This window comes from Trichoderma gamsii, assembly GCF_001481775.2.
Source record: "Trichoderma gamsii strain T6085 chromosome Unknown Scaffold_30.2, whole genome shotgun sequence".
In the NCBI taxonomy this organism is placed as follows: domain Eukaryota; kingdom Fungi; phylum Ascomycota; class Sordariomycetes; order Hypocreales; family Hypocreaceae; genus Trichoderma; species Trichoderma gamsii.
In genome coordinates, this window is record NW_020171367.1 from 299777 (window position 1) to 317789 (window position 18013).

Sequence of the window (18013 nt, forward strand, 5' to 3'; positions counted from 1 at the left end):
AGTAATAATACTATCATGCACGCTTAGCTGTAGTAGTAATATCAGCTCACCGTAAGAGTAATACAAGACATCGGTAACTTCCAGTAACTCGTTGGCCATCCAGTCCTAATGTGAAACGACTGCGTACCACTCGCCTGTAAAATATTGTCTCATTTTAACCATGGCTAACTTCCGCCCCCACTTTCCTACCCGACTCCTCTGTGTTTCACATGTTAGAGCTTTTCGTCGTCATATGCATGGCCGTATAGCAGTGTCGCCGTATAGCAGTGTCGCCGTATAGCAGTGTCTTTGCAGGGCCGAGACATGCCGCGCTTCCTCGCCTTGGTCATTATCAGTCTAGCATGTCATGGCGGCTGCCAAAGGCTTCCCGCTCTGTGATCGCTGTTGTCTTTCTGACGGCTGGCCCGAGCAAGCCTAGCATAATGACAACTCATAACTGAGTAATCATGACAGGAAGCATTCTGCAGTCTCATAGGCAATAGGGAAGTATTAGACGCACCAAAATTGACTATTCTGTTCTGTTCAGTTGACATCCACATGCTAACATGTTCCTCATGAATTGCAAAATGTGAGTATCGCTGGAGCATGTAGCTCATGGTCCAGTATCAACGGCCACTATTCACAGATAGGGAGTGAGAAAAAAAGAAGACACAAAAATGTCTTAGAGCTACGAGCAATTTGATTCACACTTGGCTTATACTCCTTGAGGTATAATATTTCACAACATTTTGATTTTGTCTTTTCTGATCGGTTTTGCTTGTGAACAGGCAAAAGCGTGTGAATTTCTCCAACTGACTACAACATCTTGATGGTCTATGTACTACCTCAGTAAATGAGATATCAGCCTCAGCTCTTGGACACAAATTGAGTTTATTTTCCTTGAAGCTGGCCTCTAAACCATTTAGATGGATGAATCAACACCTCTTCTGCAACACCAGCCTCACCATCTTTCCCAGAGACGGCTTTTGGTCATCTTTCCAGCACTCGCTTTGATACACTTTATTTCCTTTCTCGACCAAACAGCTATTTCAACGAGTCTGCCAGCCATCGCAGCTTCGTTGAATATCGGCGCGTCCATCTCGTGGGTGGGAGCGAGCTTCCTCGTCACCAGCACCAGCATCCAGCTCATCAATGGCCGGCTGTCGGATATATTTGGCCGCAAGGCCTCTCTGGTCACGGCGATCTCGATCATGGGCTTCGCAAACTTGCTCTGCGGCTTTTCCACGACACCTGTAGAGTTGTTTGCCTCGCGCGCTCTCGCCGGGTTTGGCGCTGGAGCCATTAATGCCCTCGTTCAGATTGCCATCGCCGACATCACGACGTTGGAGCAGCGCGGCTACTATTTCGGCATTATGGGCATAGCGGTAGCTCTTGGAAACGGCTTGGGTCCTGTTATCGGCGGACTGCTCACCCAGGCGGTTGGATGGCGATGGGCGTTCTGGTTTGTCTGTCCCTTGTGCGTTATCGCCATCGTCTATCTTGTTTCAGTGTGGCCTGTTTCCCGCCCTGTCTCCAGTGAGTATCAAATCTGGGACAAGCTGAAGCTGGTGGACTGGGCGGGAGCTCTGGCGAGTCTGTTTGGCATCGCATTGCTTTTGGTAGGAGATGCAAATGGCCTCTCACCATCATCAATACGTATATTCTAACGCTGCGCCATCGTCTAGGTTCCGATATCGCAAGGCAGTTCCACCCAATCCTGGAGCTCGCCGATGACGATAGCCATGCTTATTGTTGGCGGAGTACTGCTCGGTGTCTTCTTGGCGATCGAATTCCGATTTGCGAAGCTGCCGCTGTTGCCGGCTCGATTGTTCCGCTACGGCCGCTCCACCAATATCCTGATCTTTGCCAACATCCTTATCGGCTGGATCTTCTGGGGCAACATGTTTGTTCTACCGCTGTATCTGCAGAATGTCCGCGGATTGAGTCCTGCCCAGGCCGGAGCCCTGATGCTGCCCATGGTCATCACTCACGGGCTGACATCCGGCCTGACCGGCATTCTCATATCCCTGACTGGGCGTTATAAGCCCATCATCGTTGCTGGAGCTGTTTGCTGGGTCCTAGCCGCCATTGGAAAGATGCATTACCACCAGACGACCCCGGTGTGGGAAATCATAGTGGTTGGTGTCTTTGACGGCGTGAGCGTAGGATGCTCTCTGCAGCCCGGTACGTGCTTCTTACTCATGTACAACTTGTCCTCTATTCGCTAACCATGCATCTACAGTCCTTGTTGGTCTTTTCGCTGGGTCCGATGCCCAAGACCGAGCTGTCCTGACCGGATTACGAAATTTCCTGCGAGACTTTGGAGGAGCAACTGGAACTACTAGTACGTGTGCAGTTGGTCGGCTATAAAGCCATCCATCATTCATCATAATAAGGCAGTCTAACAAATATCTAGTCTCTGGCACTATCCTAAGCAACATGCTCTATAGACAATTGAAGTCGACATTTAGCTCCGACTTCATAGCGAAACTAGCATCATCAGCCTTCGCGTTAAAAGACCTGGATCTAACCAATGAAGAGCGAAGTATGATCTCTCGGGCGTACACGAATGGCCTCCGTGCAGTCTTTGCTGGTTTTGCCGTGCTTAGTGCCATTTATCTTTGTGCATGCCTATGTATTCGTGATTATGGCCTAGGCCGAGAAAGTAACAAACAACAGCAGAGAGCCATTGTGGAAGCGAGCAGAGAGACGAACGGTGGTGATGAATAACGACGAATTCGTGTATTGGAACACCAAATGGTAAATAGTTGATGTAGGCTTATATAAATCTCTGTCGCTTTTATATATGAATCTAGGAGGCGATTGTACGAACTGCAAAGGTAATTACAGCGGCAGTCTTCCATAAAGTGGTTTTTTTACATAAAGATGACATCTATAAGAAGAATCTCAATCTCAAAATCGTTACGCGTCTGCGAAGAGCGTGCCATTGAGATACTTGAGACCAGTATCGACTGCCACTGTGACCACCTTCTTCCCAGGTCCCAGCTCTTTAGCCAGCTCTATAGCAGCAGCAATATTCAAGCCAGATGATGTTCCAACGAGCAGCCCTTCTTCCTTTGCAAGACGGCGACACATAGCCCGGGCTTCTGCCTCGGGGATGGCTCGAGCCTCGTCGTACATCGATTGATCGAGATGCGGCGGAATAATGCCACAGCCAATGCCCTCAACGCTATGGCTTCCCTTTTCACCTTTCGTGATGATCGGTGATTCTGCAGGTTCTAGCACTACTGTCTTCGCAGAAGGATATTTCGACCTCAGGGAGCTGGCTACACCAGTGAACATGCCTGCAGTGCCGACAGCACCGCAGAAGCCGTCAATACCGTCGCTAATTTGTTCGACCAGCTCCTTTCCAATCTTTCCATAACCAACCAAAGCGTCAGTATTGTGGAATTGATCAGTGTAGTAGCAGTCTTTGTCTTTGCTGAGCTCCTTTGCACGATCCATCATCCTCGGGATCAGGTCGGGGGTGACTTTTCCCGTAGGGCTATGCACAATCTCAAGATCAGCTCCAAATGTAGTCATCGTGCGTAGCTTTTCCATTGAAAAGGCGTTTGAAGACACAACTAGAAACCGATAACCCTTGGCAGCGCAGACAAAAGCCAACGACGATCCTGTGCTGCCGCCGGTGGCTTCAACAACCGTCATACCGGGTTTCAAATCTCCGCGTCGTTCTGCCTCTTCTACCATCGAGAGAGCCATGCGGTCTTTGTAGCATCCTGTGGGGCCGAAGAATTCCAACTTGACATACACCTCTGCGGCATCCTTTGGCACGACATGGTTCAGGCGCACTATTGGAGTGTTTCCAATGGCGCCTAGGATGCTGGTGACGGGTTTGGGGGGAGCTGGATTCATATTGCAAAGTTTTGAGGGAGCTTTATGGAATCAGAGGTATGAAAAAGTAGTGGTGCGGCGCAAGTGTATAAGGCGCAGCATAGTTCGGCAAGATCGGTATACTTGCCATTTATGGTATTTTCTGTCGCCCTAGAAAACCCAAAAACGAATTGAATTTTTATGACTCTTAGCATTGCAACTCCTCGGAGGCTTAAACGGACCATATGCCGCGCTGAATAAGGGCATGGAGCTAATGCTGCTCTCCACCATTGAAACTACATCCAGCGCCCTACTCATGACACGATCCCAAAATATGTACATTGCTCTTACGCAACTGTGTTGAAAAGATGCCGTTGATTGGCCATATTTGCGCCTCATTTCTGGACAAGCAGGGTATTCCACCGCTTCAGACAACTAAGAGTAAACACATCCGCGGCCCGGTCAAGTACAATCCTCATTCTTACTGTATCTGATGACGTGTGTCATTGGCTTAGCTTCCGTGGATCGGTTAAAAGTCGAGCCATTGTACTTTGTTACCATGCATAAACTATAGCACATACCATACGTAGGAATAAACTATCCCTTTCGAGATCAATACCGCTTTCACAACCATGGGAGATGAGTAAACAGTTATGACTCATGCGGTTCATCTACGTGAGGCTGACAGTCAACAATGAAAATCCGAACCGGGATAGAAATTGACTTTTCCGATGCCATATTGATATCTAATTAGAGTTGCTAAAGTGCCTGAAACAGATGAATATGGTTCAATGGTTCAATTCCAGATGCTCCTATTCTCACCGATTTTTGAATGTGTTCTCTGTGCTCACAAAAATGTAGAACCGTAAGCCCGCATGATTCCAACAGTTGCATTTCTCGAGCGGCGAGCATTTAAACTTCAACACTCCGCAGTCGAAACATCTCTATTGCGCAATCAACATTAAAGATCACTAGGTTCTTCTTAACTATCTATCCCAAAGTCGCATCTAGAATTGACCCAGTACGCTTGGCCCTTATATAAGATGCATCGACAGTATCGGCAGGCTATGACTTGCAGAAGCGAAAGTATTACGAATTATTATTATAAGTATAAGTTAAAAAACATGAATCAGTTGTTAAATATGTGCCCAGCCAGTTTACATTACGTTAGTGAACATCCCATTCATTCAAGTATTGAGTCATTACTCGTCGTCAAATTGCTGCTGGCCACGCTCTTCCTTGTCGAGGGATAGTTCTTCAAGACCCAGGGAAATTAAAAAACCTAAGCCGCTAATACCCGTCATGGTGTAGAAGATAGCTTTGAAAGCATCCAAGTATGCTTTCCGAATCAATAACAATACATCTGATGGTATGTCAATTGTCCTTAATTTCGGGATAAATTCAATGGCCGTGTTTGCATTCCCAAGCACTTGAAGATTGGCCGGCAGATCTGGAATGATCTTGGAGATGGAAGGCCCAAATGCGTTGCTAAAGATTGTTGAGCTGATAGCTAGGCCCGTGAGGCCGCCGAGCAAACGAGCAAACATCAGCAGGCCAATAGCGACACCAGTGTCGTCAATATTAGCCACGCTGGCTTGCATCGGGAGCTGAGCTATCCGAAGAAGAGCACCAATTCCTAATCCCCACACGATAGGGAGACCGTATTTCATGGCCGTAGATGTGGACACGCTGAATAGAGATAACAATCCTGATCCCACAGTTAAGGTGATCCAAGATATCCACATAGGCCATCTGTAACCCTTCAGGGGGCCAACCAGGGCTGCAGATGAGCCGGCGGCCAAAACAGAAATAATACTGGTGGGAAGCAGTGACAGGGCAGAACGAATGAGCGTCTCGCCAGCGACAGCCTGGTAGAAGAATGGGAGATACTGCAGAAGAGAAAACAGCAATATCCCGTGTAAGACTGCTGTAACCAGCGTCACTGAAGCAGTGCGTGGATAAAAGATGCGATGCGGAATGATGGGTCTCGATGGCTTAGATTCATACCAAGCAAACACTATGAGACCGAGAATGCCCACCACGAAGGGGAGTAAAGTCTTCCATGACTGCCACGAATAAAGTGTTCCTCCCCATGTGAGGGGCAATACAAATAGCGTGCATGCTGATGTAAAGATGGCCATTCCTATCCAGTCCAATTGCTTTGTCCTTTGCATCAGAGAATTGTCAATCGGTTTCAACTTTAAACAAAAGAGGATAAGCGGGTATGCGACGCCAATAAACGGAAGATTTATCCAGCCAATCCATCTCCAACTGGCATATTGGACGAGGACTGCAGCTAAAGACGGGCCAAGAATGCTCCCAACTGCAATAGGGATGGCCATAAGCCCCAGATAAACAGGCCGGTCCTTCAGCGCAACCATGTCGGCGACAATGATCTCACTGAGAACATCCATTCCTCCTCCTCCCAAGCCCTGTATCAATCGTCCGCTGATTATGGCAGGCATGTTAGGTGCAAGCCCAAAGACAATCGATCCAACGGTGAATAAGAAAAAGGCAATTTGGAAGAGAGGCTTGCGGCCGTATATGTCAGACATGCTTGTATACAACGGTTGCGTGATGACGGTCGCAAGAAGAAAGGCGATGCCAGCCCAGAAGGACTGCAGCGTCGTGCCATGGAGCTGCTCTGCAATTGACTAGAGAAGTTAGCATTGAACCTCGATTGAAGACAATTTGTTAATTGGTAGCTTACGGGAATTGCTACCGAAAGGCTGGTAGAGTCAAGAGCGAAAATGAAGCAAGCAATATTGATAGCCAAAAAAGCAAGATGGAACTTGATCGGCTTCTTCTTCGTTGGCTGTCTAACAGTAGCATCGTTGTTAACGTCTACTTCACCAGCAGCGTATACAGTAGTTGAGGCCTCTTTTGAGCCATTGTTGTGGCAATGCGCAACTCTTTGAGGGGCAGGAGATATCCCAGCATGCGAAGAAGCGTTTTGTTGTGGCTCAATTGACTCCTTTGGGCTGCCGTCTACCATTGTCGAAAGCGTGCGAAACAAAAATGCATTGAAGTTGTAGAAAACGCTTCTGGCTGGTGATTTCGAGATTTCGAAGAGACGTACGCTATCGGCAATGTCAAGTGGTAGAAAAATAATACACGAAACAGCATGGAAGAAGCAAGTTGTAATTCAAGTCTAGGGTTTAACTATGTACCAGTGTCGAATGTCGGTTGTCATGGCCGTTGCAGTTTCTATTTGGCCGCAATTCCTCTGCTTTAAGACGATCCCTCAGAGGAAAACAACCTAGAACCTTTAGAGAAAGAAGTTGCCGGAGCTAACAAAAACAAACAGGGGGAGTGCACGTGCTGTTAGGCAGACGGTTTGTAGAATACGCAAGCGCACTACGTATAAGCGTTTACGGCAGTTGACAGCGAGAGACGACAAATAACAGCGCATAAGCTTCGGGTGCTCGGTCATTGAACCTCCTCGTACAGTTTACTTTTAGTATGCAGCCAATGTCGAAGGAAGATAGAATCAGAATATCTAAAGGCGAAAACGTCTCGAATTCAGAGCTTAATTCTATCTGCCGTCGAAGCTGTCATTTGCAATCACTAGGCTTTTTCTGCGCCATCACCCAAGAAGTTTATGGCTGGATCTTGTATGAGAAGTCATATCTTCAATAGAGAACTCAACAATTCATTACACTGCTCAATTTTCTTTTTGGAACAAATTAGCTAACCCTAGTACAAGCTCATAAATAATAAGACGACGAGACATCTATTGAGAGTAACTATCAATGATATGACTTGCAAAAGTCAAATGATAAGACATAGCCATAGGGTAAACGGCGCCACTCGGATAGCTCCGATGTAAGATCACTGAAGTGGGTTCCGGTCAGAGTCACTCAGTGATAGTGATTGTCCCTGAAAAAGAACTAGTGTAGGTATATAATCCTGATATTGATACATGTGCGGTGGTGAAAGATGCTACGACCCCATCTGTTACGGTATGTTGCTGAAACTGTGCTATCCCGACAGTGGACGAATAGAGCTATAGTCTATAATTTACATCTGCTCCCAAAAAAACAAGCATACTCGTCCAGCTCTGTTGTCAAGTCATAGAAAGGTACCTATCTGATTGATAGAGGACGATTTTCCGGCTCAAGGCCTACCAAGAAAAATCGCGAATGTTTGCAAAAAGATAACTTTGTTAGTTGGACTTGAGGGGAATTGAACCCCTGACCGTTCACATGCGAAGCGAAAATCATACCCCTAGACCACAAGCCCATTTTATTACATAATAAGAAGCAAATGCAATTGATATACTCTCAAATTGACTCCATCTCATTCTTGAATAAAGCTCGGAAAAAAAAGCAAAAAGAATGGACACGAGGGGAATTGAACCCCTGACCTTTCACATGCGAAGCGAAAATCATACCCCTAGACCACGCGCCCAATTATATGAAAGTTTATCATCTACTACAGATTATACAGTGGGTTCTTCAGAAGGAGTCTACCAGGTATTCCGCTGCTAATTGATAGATGAGTTCACGATAGGAATCCATGAATACTAGACATAGCTCTATATGAGCTTTCTTAGGTATGCATGCGCATAGTGTTGCTATTCCCACTACGCTCACTACAATATACAATTGTTGCATGTAAATGTACTCGCATTGCAGATCGCTTGACCTGACTCAATCACGCGGGTGCTCTACGCAACCTGGTATTTATAGAGACATGCCGCGTCGAATAATTACAGCGCAGTACACACTTATATAAGAACAATCCAACCTATCTAGTATTACTGAACATCTTGAACAGTAATAACCTTCAATTTAAAGGACCGATTTGCGATCGTCGGTAGCAATGCCGGATCTGACCTGACCGGGTCTCAAGTCTCGGATAAAGCTAGCGCATCTCCACACGGCTTACTCCTGACTAGCAGCTCTAGTCTTATAGTGCAAAAGATACTTATGAACAAGGTTAACGCAAAAATGAGCTTAAATGTTTCCGTTGAATGGGCCTTCCACATGTCTTGTTTCGTAAATCAGGGCGGCCTTCCTGTTTGAGTATCGCTTGATCGTCAGGTAAACGCCTCCTTAGGAAGCTCCTTGAATAATAATACGAGGCATGACGCTGCGTTTTGGAATGGCGAGGCGGTTTCAAAAGCTTCTATTAGCAAATAGTTGTTTCTCTATGGGGTAATTGTATTGATCGAGCATGATTCTCCGCCAATTGCAGGATGTTTTAAGGTCTGCAGATGCGACAAGGTACGGACTGTTGAGTAATACATTAGCATCAACGAGCTACTTGCGTAGAACAGCATATATAGCACAGCTCTCTCCTACGCAATCTCCTTTGCGATATCTTTACCTTACATCTTTCTAGTGTTCAGCAATTCGTTCTATTTCCTCGCACTTCCAAATCACCTCACAATGTATTCTAATAGTCTCCTTACTATCGCCGCTCTGGGCGCCGTCACTTCTGCCTTCGATCTCCCAGATAACTTGAAGCAAATATACGATAACCATCGGGTAAATATATCTTCTCCCCAAACCTGATTATATCTGACACCATAGTGTTTACCAGTCTGGCAACTGTCAAAACGCTCTATCCGATGCCTTCTCAGGCGGCGCGGTCTACTGTGGCGATATCCCCAATGCCATCTTCCTAAAGGGATCCAGCGGCAACTACGACAACATGGACATTGACTGCGATGGCGCCAATAACTCTGCTGGCGCCTGCTCAAATGATCCCAGTGGCCAAGGCGAGACCGCATTCAAGGATACTGTTCAGAGCTTCGGGATTGATGACTTGGACGCCAACATTCACCCATACGTCGTATTTGGAAACGAGGGCGCTGATCCCTCATTTTCGCCTGAACAATTTGGCATGCAGCCTTTGAGTGTCATGGCTGTCGTTTGCAACAACCAAGTCGTAAGTCTTCATTTATTTGGCCATTTTGCAGCAATGGATGCGCAAATGGTGCTAACATCAGAATCAGTTTTACGGCATCTGGGGCGACACCAACGGTTTCACGTCCACCGGCGAATCGGCCATTTCTATGGGCAACCTTTGCTTCCCGGATGATGGCCTCACCGGTGATAACGGCCACGATCCCAAGGATGTCTTGTATATCGGCTTCATGGGCCAGCAGGCAGTCCCAGGCGCAGACGGCGCTAACTGGAGTGCTGGAAACACGGCAGACTTTGAGAACAGCATCAAGAGCCTTGGAGATAGCCTTGTTGCGGGCCTTCAGGCATAGGTAGATAATTATAACACCACTTAAAGATCTATAGAGTTAATAATCCAACATCATATTTACTATTTACTAGAGATAAATCGTCATTGCCATGAAACTTCAAGCCAATCGCTCCAAGCTAAATAATGCGACATATAGTCCTGCCCTTTAATTGGCAAGTCCAAGCTCTCTGATTATTATGTCGGCTCCCTTTTCGCCAATGATGAGGGCTGTGTTGTTTGTATTGGCGGCCACATTCTCGGGCGCAATTGAGATATCTATACAACATGGTCAGCGCGGTGTACAAGCAAATGGTGGACAACACCAAGAGTCGCCCTGAACATAATATACTGACCACAAATCTTTAGTCCTTCTGTGCCGTAAACATTGAGATTCTTGTCCACAACGCCACCTTTCTCCTTTGGAGCCATTTTGCAAGTTCCGATAGAATGCCAAGTCGTTTCAATGTTAGATCGGAGATAATCCTCGATAGCTTTATCGTCCTCCTTGGTGTACTCAATAGGAGGCAACTTCTTTCTCTCCTCAAGAGAATTGAAGCCCTCTGCAACTTCGCGACTCTTTCGAAGACCGGCTTTGCTACCTTCGGGGAAGCTCGGGTGTCCTGAGGCAACTTCGCCAGTAACCGAGTTTACACGGCGAAAGATTTCTCTCTGCTTCTTGTACGCCCAAATTTGCTTCGTCACGTCCACGTTATTGTTGAAGAAACCAGTGTTGAAAGAAGGCGCCGCGTCGGGATCTTTGGAAGTGATGTGGATGTCGCCTCGAGCGTACGGATATGCCGTGTACATACCAATGGAGATGTACTGATGAGGGCCATCTTCTTGTTCTTCTGGTAAAGTCTTGTAGTCACCCAGGTACGAGCTGACGATTGCCAAGAGCATCAACGGCCTTGTTTTCTGCTCTTTGAAGTCGCGATTCCAATGCTCTTGGAATTCTTCACCTAGCTGCGCCACCTCTTCCTCCGTTGGGCGAAACTTGGCTGCGATGTCAACGCCATTCCAGCCCAGAATGGGGTTCTTCGCTTTGAGAGCCTCTTCAAAATCCAATCGGCCTCTATGCAAATCGTCAAGTGTTTCATCAGGCTTCAGCGAGGTCTTGTAAGTGTAAAATATGAGGTTATGATCTTGGTATTCCTCGCCAACGCCTGGTACATTGGCGACGACAGGAATGTCGAGCTTCTTGAGAAGCTCAGCGTTGCCAACTCCCGACCTCTCAAGCACACTTGGCGTGCCGAGAGCTCCTGAAGACACCACCACCAGCTTTCTTGCTCTGATAATCGATGGCTCACTTCGCGTCAGATTAGTCAAGGGCTGGTAGTCTGGGTTGGGCACCCATTCCACGCCCACAGCTCGGTTTCCCTCAAAAATGACACGAGTGACTTTGCTCTCGAGCAGAAGATGAAGATTGGGGTAATCTCCAGAAGCGATGAGAGGGTGGACATAGCGATGGGCCGTATCTTGCCGTTGACCGTCTGGCGAAACATAACGAAGATATCGAGATATCCCATCAACAGACGTAAAATCTTGCAAATCGGTAATTTCAGGGAGGCCAGTAGCCGCAGCGCCTGCCATGAAATCGTCCTGACAGTCTTTGGCGCTGTAAGAACCGAATGACACGTTAACTGGCCCATCGTGACCATGTACGGACTTGTCCACGTCGGGATGATCAAGGTGATATGTCTCTAGCTTTCTAGCAAAGGGTATCAGGCTCTCCGCATCCCAGCCTTCAGTCTTCCAAGAGTCAAAGTCGGCGCCCGCAGCTGTTTATCACGTCAATGTCAGCAATCTCGTATTACATGAATGGCGTTTTTTCCTTCTAATACCTCGAGTGTACATGGTGAAATTGACGGACGAGCCTCCTCCCAGCATGCCTCCCGAGGGCACAAGGGGCGAGCGTCCATTGAGAGCCTCTGACTTGTTTGCTTTATAGAGAATCGTCGTTTTGGAATTCGGAGTGAGATGAGTGAGATATCTGGATGGATTGACAACATTGGGATCGTTGAGGTTATTCGTGCCACGCTCGACAATAAGGATCGATAATTTAGGGTCTGCTTTAGCTAGTCGACCAGCCACAATGCAAGCAGCGGTGCCACCTTGGAATTGTTAGATCTTGGGGTAAATGGCCATGTAAAGGCATAGAGCGACGCACCGCCAGCAATTATAACGTCGTATTCGGTCCCCGGCTTGTGAGTAGTCATGATGATGTTTTGACAAGCGTTTCGCTCGATAAACTGCAGTCTTTCGCCTGGAACAAGCGATTCCTATAGTACTTGAAGAAACCAGAGAGAAAGAGGCGAAAACAGGCCACTCGGAGATAATTGCCTACAACCTCATAATAAACCATTGAACCGGCACTATTGCTTACCCCTCCTTGCGCCTCGTCATCAGACATGCGATTTGACTCCATTGGCGGCATGCAAGTTCATGACTCTATGACCTTTTCAGTACGCCAAGGGACTATAAGGCGTGCATTGAGTAAACGCCTGCTCTTGCCTATTCGGATCTGCGACAGCATCTATTTGGGGTAACATCAGTTGATATAACTGCGGGGTAAAGAGTCGCTGAAACAGCCCAAGCGAGCGCAGTTTCGAGGAGGGGTAAACGAGGAGCATTGGTTCATACAGAAGCAGAAAGACTTGCCGAGGAAAACTACTGAAAATAGACAGAGCTTCGAAAGCCTGACTCGTAAACTCCATGTGCCTATCTCCTAAGGCTTAGTATAGTATTGCAAATGTAGCGTCCGCTGGTTTCTCACTTTAGGCCAATAAGCGCAAGTCAGCCAAACTTTAAAACACTTGAAGAGAAGATCGGATATTATAAACCCGGTCATGCTATGCTCTGGGATATTACCTAAGGGCTCTGTAATCCAACGTGCATGATTACCTCACAAGGCCGAGAGTGTATCGGCTTTGTGATTGGCAAATGGCGGAATTCAACCTGCTGCTAGCCAGATTCATGTCTTACATCAATGCTGCTGCCCAAGCCATTGCCGCCTATAGTTGGGACAAAACTCGCAGCATCCTCCAAGATGTGGGACAAAGCGCCCGCTGGCATTCGCTTTAGTATGATGTGCTCCAGAAATGCCATTGGCCTTTCCTCATATGTATATAGGTCCCCTATCTCTTACCTAGGATCGCCCTATTTCTCTGACCTATTCCTCAGAATGGAGGAGTAGTAATTCCAAATAGCTTGGTCCACATCGGAGACTTGCATAGTGGCGAGACGGCGTTAAACTGGCTTTATAACCGCCCGAGAATATACACCCGTATATGAGCCGCCACGGGTCTCAGACAGCGTCAGTCCTGCCAATGTCTCAACTCTCAAACACGCATCGAAAACTTTCTTCCCAAAATGGAATGTCTGATCGCCTTGATTGGCTCTCGCATATGCCCCATCATGATCAGCTAAGCGTCACCCATTGAAGCTGACTTAAGATTATTTCATAAGAGATTACTCAACGCATTAATCATCATATTGCTCCGAATGCTACCAATTATCTATGGGAATTCGCATGTTATGTACAGCTAAGAATCGTATGATAACTCCCTCTATCTTCCCGAACATAAAGAAAATCATTAGAAAGAACAACTATGTAACTTTTCGAATTCTGTCCAACTCTATTCGTCTCCCTTTATTAAACTTTGTACATGCTTATTTCTCCGAGCGCTGCTGGGTCTCTTCGACGTCAGAGTCGGAGGCCAAGGTCTGCTCGCTTGTCAGACGAGGGTTGCGAATTAGTAAAGAAAAGGCAATGAGAGGAATGCAGATGCAGATGCCGGTGATTGTGAGAAGGCGTTGGATATGCTGGTAGGCGTCGATAATGGCGTCTCTCTCAGGCGTACCTGGAGGGTAGGGAATGACAGCTACGAGAGGGTTGCCATAGACTTCAACTGCCAGCGTGGAGTTGATGTTTGCCAGCCGGTTCTCCAGAGTCTTGGGGAGCAGCTGAGTCCACAAGGCTCCGGACACGGTGTTTCCCAGGGCAGATCCGATGTTGTAAAGGGCCAAGTAGAGACCCGTGATGACGGCCAAGTTTTCATGCTTCAGGCCAACCTGAATAGACGCCTGAGCGGTATACGGGAAGAGACCGCCGGCAACTCCCAAAACGACCTGAGCGCCAATGACACCTGCTCGGCTAGAGCCCGAAACAGCTCCACGGTAATGGATAAGCAGTCCAAAAGCCACCATGAACAGACAAGTTCCCATGATGACGAAGATTTTAAGGCGGCGGACTTTGTACACCACTATGCCAAGGAGGGCTCCAATGATGACGCTGACAAACGAGTACAGCGACGTCACACGGGTCGCAGTGGTGATTGAAAAGTTAAAGGCAACAACCAGCACGGTGTAGAGAAAGTCGCCCTGCATTGTCCACGCAAAGTTGAGGCAGACGGCGATGCCCATGGGCGCCCACACAGAGCGGTCCTTCATAAGGGCAAAGGGAACCAGCGGGTGCGGCGCCTTGAGTTCCCAGTAGACAAAGAAGGGGATGCAGCAGAAGCCAATGACGAGCGGTGCAATAATGTGTGCGGTGCGCCATTCGCTGTGGACTCCGCCAGCCAGCGTAAAGGGCACCAGGATGAGGGCGAAGACGGCAATGAGGAGGATGATGCCAATGACGTCCAGCAGCCAGAACAGCTCGATGACGAGGTTCTTGAGGCCGAGACGCTCAAACGACGACCGGTAGTTGACCAGACGGCCCTGCTTCTTGGCACGGCGTCCCACAAGCGACAGGCTGATGATGAGCGGCAGCGCGCAGACGGGGTAGATGATGCACCACATGCCGATGCCCCATTTCCAGGTCGTGACGCCCAGGACGGCGCTCGCGATATTGCCGCTGCACCAGGTGTTGATGATGAAGGGCAGCGCGGGGATGTAGCTGAAGAAGAGACGCGCGCGCGTGGACGTGATGTCGGCGATGATGACCTCGACCAGCAGCATGATCATGGTGTAGCCTACCTGGTAGATGACGTTGCCGCCGGCATAGGTCGCCATGTTGGTAGCCGAGGCCTCGATGACTGTTCCAATGACATAGAAGAAGACGGACACGCAAATCAGCTCGACACGGCCAAAGACATCGGCAATCTTGGCCGCCGTGGGCTGGGCCGCCGCTGCAATGACGGCGCGGAGGACATTGACGGTCGAGAGCTGGGAGTGGCTGTCGAAGGAGCCGGTGGCATAGGGCTGGTAGGTGTATCTCAGCGTGCCGTCGAGGCCGTAGCAGTAGGCGACGAGGAAGACGCTGAAGAAGATGAAGTAGCGATCAAGCGTGGTGATGGCGCCCGAGATGGCCTCGATACGGGAGACGCCCGGCGACTTGATGTTCTTGACCAGATCGGCAGCAGACCGGTCTGTGCTCTGCTCGACGACTGGATCAGCGGCCTTTTCCGCGTCAGGAACCGCGGGGTGGGCAGACATTGTGACGATGTAAGACAATAAAGACGCAAGACAACAATGATGATGATAGAGGCGCTGGGTTCGGAAAGATCTTCACAAAGCCACTTGCTTGTGCCACTCTCTCTTTGTCAGACCAGATAACGTCGGTTTAGTGATGAGCAAACGAAACAATCGCACAAGGCCGGATTCTCTCGACAAGTTCCGGATGCGGACTTGGATGCATGTGCATGCTCATATATGCAAGTGAGAAGCAGGGGGGGACGAGGAACCCTCTCTCTCAGTCCGTGGCACAAGTTATATATTTCGTTTTCTAGCGTCCATCCCCCAAAACGCGTCTGCCTGATCCGATCGATTAGATTAAGAGGAGCGAAAGAAAAAAAATCGGCGCAATGGTGCCCCGAAAGAGTCAAGATTGGAAAAACTAGCTTGATCAATGGCTTTATCTGATGATCAGATTAAAAGCGGGTCGAGATGGAGCACCGAGTGAGAAAAAAAAACTTCTTCTGGAGAGTCCGGCCAGAGAAATTTATCGGCGTCGCTGCCAAGTCTGGCTAATGAGGATTGCAATCCTGGATTGTGTGTGGCACGACTCGAAGCCGGGGGGCCAGAAGAAGTTATTGCTTACTAGCAGCCAATCGCATAAAGACGCCGAATACCGTCGTTTGTGTTACGAGTACGATAAGATGTTGGGATGTAGAGCATCTCTTGGTGGTGGCAAGGGGAAAAGAACTGTTGAAATCATTCATGTTGCGAGAGCATCTCTTGTAAGTCGGTGGCTTGCGAAGGAATGAAGCGGCGAGAGGATATAGAGCCACATAGCAAAGTGTAACTTTGAACGAAGTACATGCACATAGATACTGGATTGTACTTTTTTCGATACCTACAACCGTTACACCGTTTCTACGATATCAGTGGCTTGTCGCCTCGGCTTGGCTCCCTCTTGATATCCCTTCTCTTATACCCTTCTTCAAAATTTTCTCGCAGCCCACTTCATCGCCAAGTCTCACCGAACGCTTCAACGGACCCAGGCCCTTCCAGCCCTTCCAGCCCTTCCAGCCCTCCCAGCCTTTGCTCCCGGAAGGATCCGCATCCTGCCGGAACCACAAAAGGCATCTTGGAGGGGCGGCATGAGCGCATTTTTCGCAGCGTGGCGCTCGGTGGCGGCCATCAAGCTTCCATCTCTATTCCAGACAACGAAACGTCCAGCGCAAAAGCCGTAGCAAAAGCCGCCCAGATAGCAGAGCCCGCAGCAACAGCCCATGACACAAGATTTCGAGGCTAGGCTGCGTCGAGGTATTCCGGGATGGGGCGCGCTAGACAGTTTCTTTCTCGGAGCTTTTGGCGCCACAATAATCGCTAGTGCTGGGCCCTTTTTCGCATCCGGAAGCTCTGCGATGGGCCGACGCAATACCAACATAACCTGGAAGCTCTGCAGAAGGCAAGGTGAGCTGCAGACGCTCGCAAGCCGAGATGGCGAGGAGTCTTGACCGATCGTCCGAGAAAGCAATTATGGAAACACGTTCATACTAAGGCTATCCAGTAACTGCCCCTGGTTTAGAACTACATGCACTGTCCCTAGAAACGTCTTGCTGTGTTGCATTTGACGACATGCACCTGCAGATCGAAATGGACGCATGTATCACTGCATCTGAGAATTTTCGTAAAATTGTAAAGAGGCGTTTGGTCCAAACAATGCAGACACATCCCACCGAAAACAACAATAGCACACGAGATGGCTCATTTTAGACACCCTGAGAGGTTGCTTAGTTCCACATCTCGCCACCGAGAAGGCTAACGGGATCAACCGATGGTACCTTGATCTGTGGCTTGCCTCGGCTTGATATTGTAAATTGTTTCAAGCCATAACATGTAGGACATCTGGTCCGATGAAACAAGTTTAATTGCCATGGCTGCCACCAGATTTTTTATCGTGCACTATTCGCTTCCGTTTTGACGTGCTATTGGTTGGCCACAACTCAAGCATATGAGAAGCCATCATTTGAGCCCACCATACACGCGAGTTCCCATCGTTTTCGTGATTTTACTCTTCCGCTGATCAAATTCTGTTTTTCAGCCCGTCTTTGTCATATGATAATCTATCTCTTACTTCCTCCACTCTTGTGACTTCAAGTATTCTGTACGAGCCGCATTCGACCCGACTACATGTAAGCCATATCTGGCCATTGTTCACATGCGACTGTATCAATGATCATTCCATATATTCTTCAACTTCGACCAAGAGATGGAAGTTTGCACTCGGCTACTGGACAGCTTCGGTGAACAGCCCTATCTAAAGTTTCTGACGGGTATTTATAAAGGTACCTGCTTCATGATGAGCATATGCATTCATCTTGGGCTTCTTTGCAATATTTCCCTTAATACTTCTCTAATACTTCAAGTAGTTATTAGGGCATCCATCCTGGTTCGTATAATTTATGCCGCGGTGACCCATTGTCTGTGTTGATGTTTGAAAGGTTGAGCCACCTGATACTTGAGCAACAAAGCGGGGATATCGGCAATCTCAGATTGCACGGCGTTTCCTTTTGCAGCACACATAGACCGCTAATGCAGGGGATATCGGGGACAT

The 18013-nt window shown here is 48.2% G+C and overlaps 6 protein-coding genes across 6 annotated transcripts; 2 read left to right on the forward strand and 4 right to left on the reverse strand.

Annotated features, from left to right (window-relative positions):
- Nucleotides 1–905: 905 nt before the first annotated feature.
- On the forward strand, nt 906–2709 carry TGAM01_v207847 (major facilitator superfamily transporter; the record flags this gene model as incomplete). The annotated part of the gene is made up of 4 exons (XM_018805290.1): nt 906–1598; nt 1665–2163; nt 2222–2323; nt 2396–2709. The coding sequence occupies 4 exons, from the start codon at nt 906–908 to the stop codon at nt 2707–2709; spliced, it is 1608 nt and encodes a 535-aa protein (XP_018661461.1).
- Nucleotides 2710–2901: 192 nt separating this feature from the next.
- On the reverse strand, nt 2902–3852 carry TGAM01_v207848 (cysteine synthase; the record flags this gene model as incomplete). The annotated part of the gene is made up of 1 exon (XM_018805289.1): nt 2902–3852. One exon carries the CDS (start codon nt 3850–3852, stop codon nt 2902–2904), a length of 951 nt encoding a protein of 316 aa, XP_018661460.1.
- A 1160-nt stretch (nt 3853–5012) lies between these two features.
- On the reverse strand, nt 5013–6805 carry TGAM01_v207849 (hypothetical protein; the record flags this gene model as incomplete). Its single annotated transcript, XM_018805288.1, has 2 exons — nt 5013–6464; nt 6521–6805. 2 exons carry the CDS (start codon nt 6803–6805, stop codon nt 5013–5015), a joined length of 1737 nt encoding a protein of 578 aa, XP_018661459.1.
- A 2398-nt stretch (nt 6806–9203) lies between these two features.
- On the forward strand, nt 9204–10033 carry TGAM01_v207850 (chitosanase; the record flags this gene model as incomplete). The annotated part of the gene is made up of 3 exons (XM_018805287.1): nt 9204–9302; nt 9358–9705; nt 9773–10033. The coding sequence occupies 3 exons, from the start codon at nt 9204–9206 to the stop codon at nt 10031–10033; spliced, it is 708 nt and encodes a 235-aa protein (XP_018661458.1).
- A 144-nt stretch (nt 10034–10177) lies between these two features.
- Nucleotides 10178–12227, reverse strand: TGAM01_v207851 (hypothetical protein; the record flags this gene model as incomplete). Its single annotated transcript, XM_024550186.1, has 4 exons — nt 10178–10287; nt 10365–11789; nt 11853–11951; nt 12179–12227. The coding sequence occupies 4 exons, from the start codon at nt 12225–12227 to the stop codon at nt 10178–10180; spliced, it is 1683 nt and encodes a 560-aa protein (XP_024405081.1).
- A 1453-nt stretch (nt 12228–13680) lies between these two features.
- On the reverse strand, nt 13681–15447 carry TGAM01_v207852 (MFS transporter, SIT family, siderophore-iron:H+ symporter; the record flags this gene model as incomplete). Its single annotated transcript, XM_018805285.2, has 1 exon — nt 13681–15447. One exon carries the CDS (start codon nt 15445–15447, stop codon nt 13681–13683), a length of 1767 nt encoding a protein of 588 aa, XP_018661456.2.
- Nucleotides 15448–18013: the final 2566 nt, after the last annotated feature.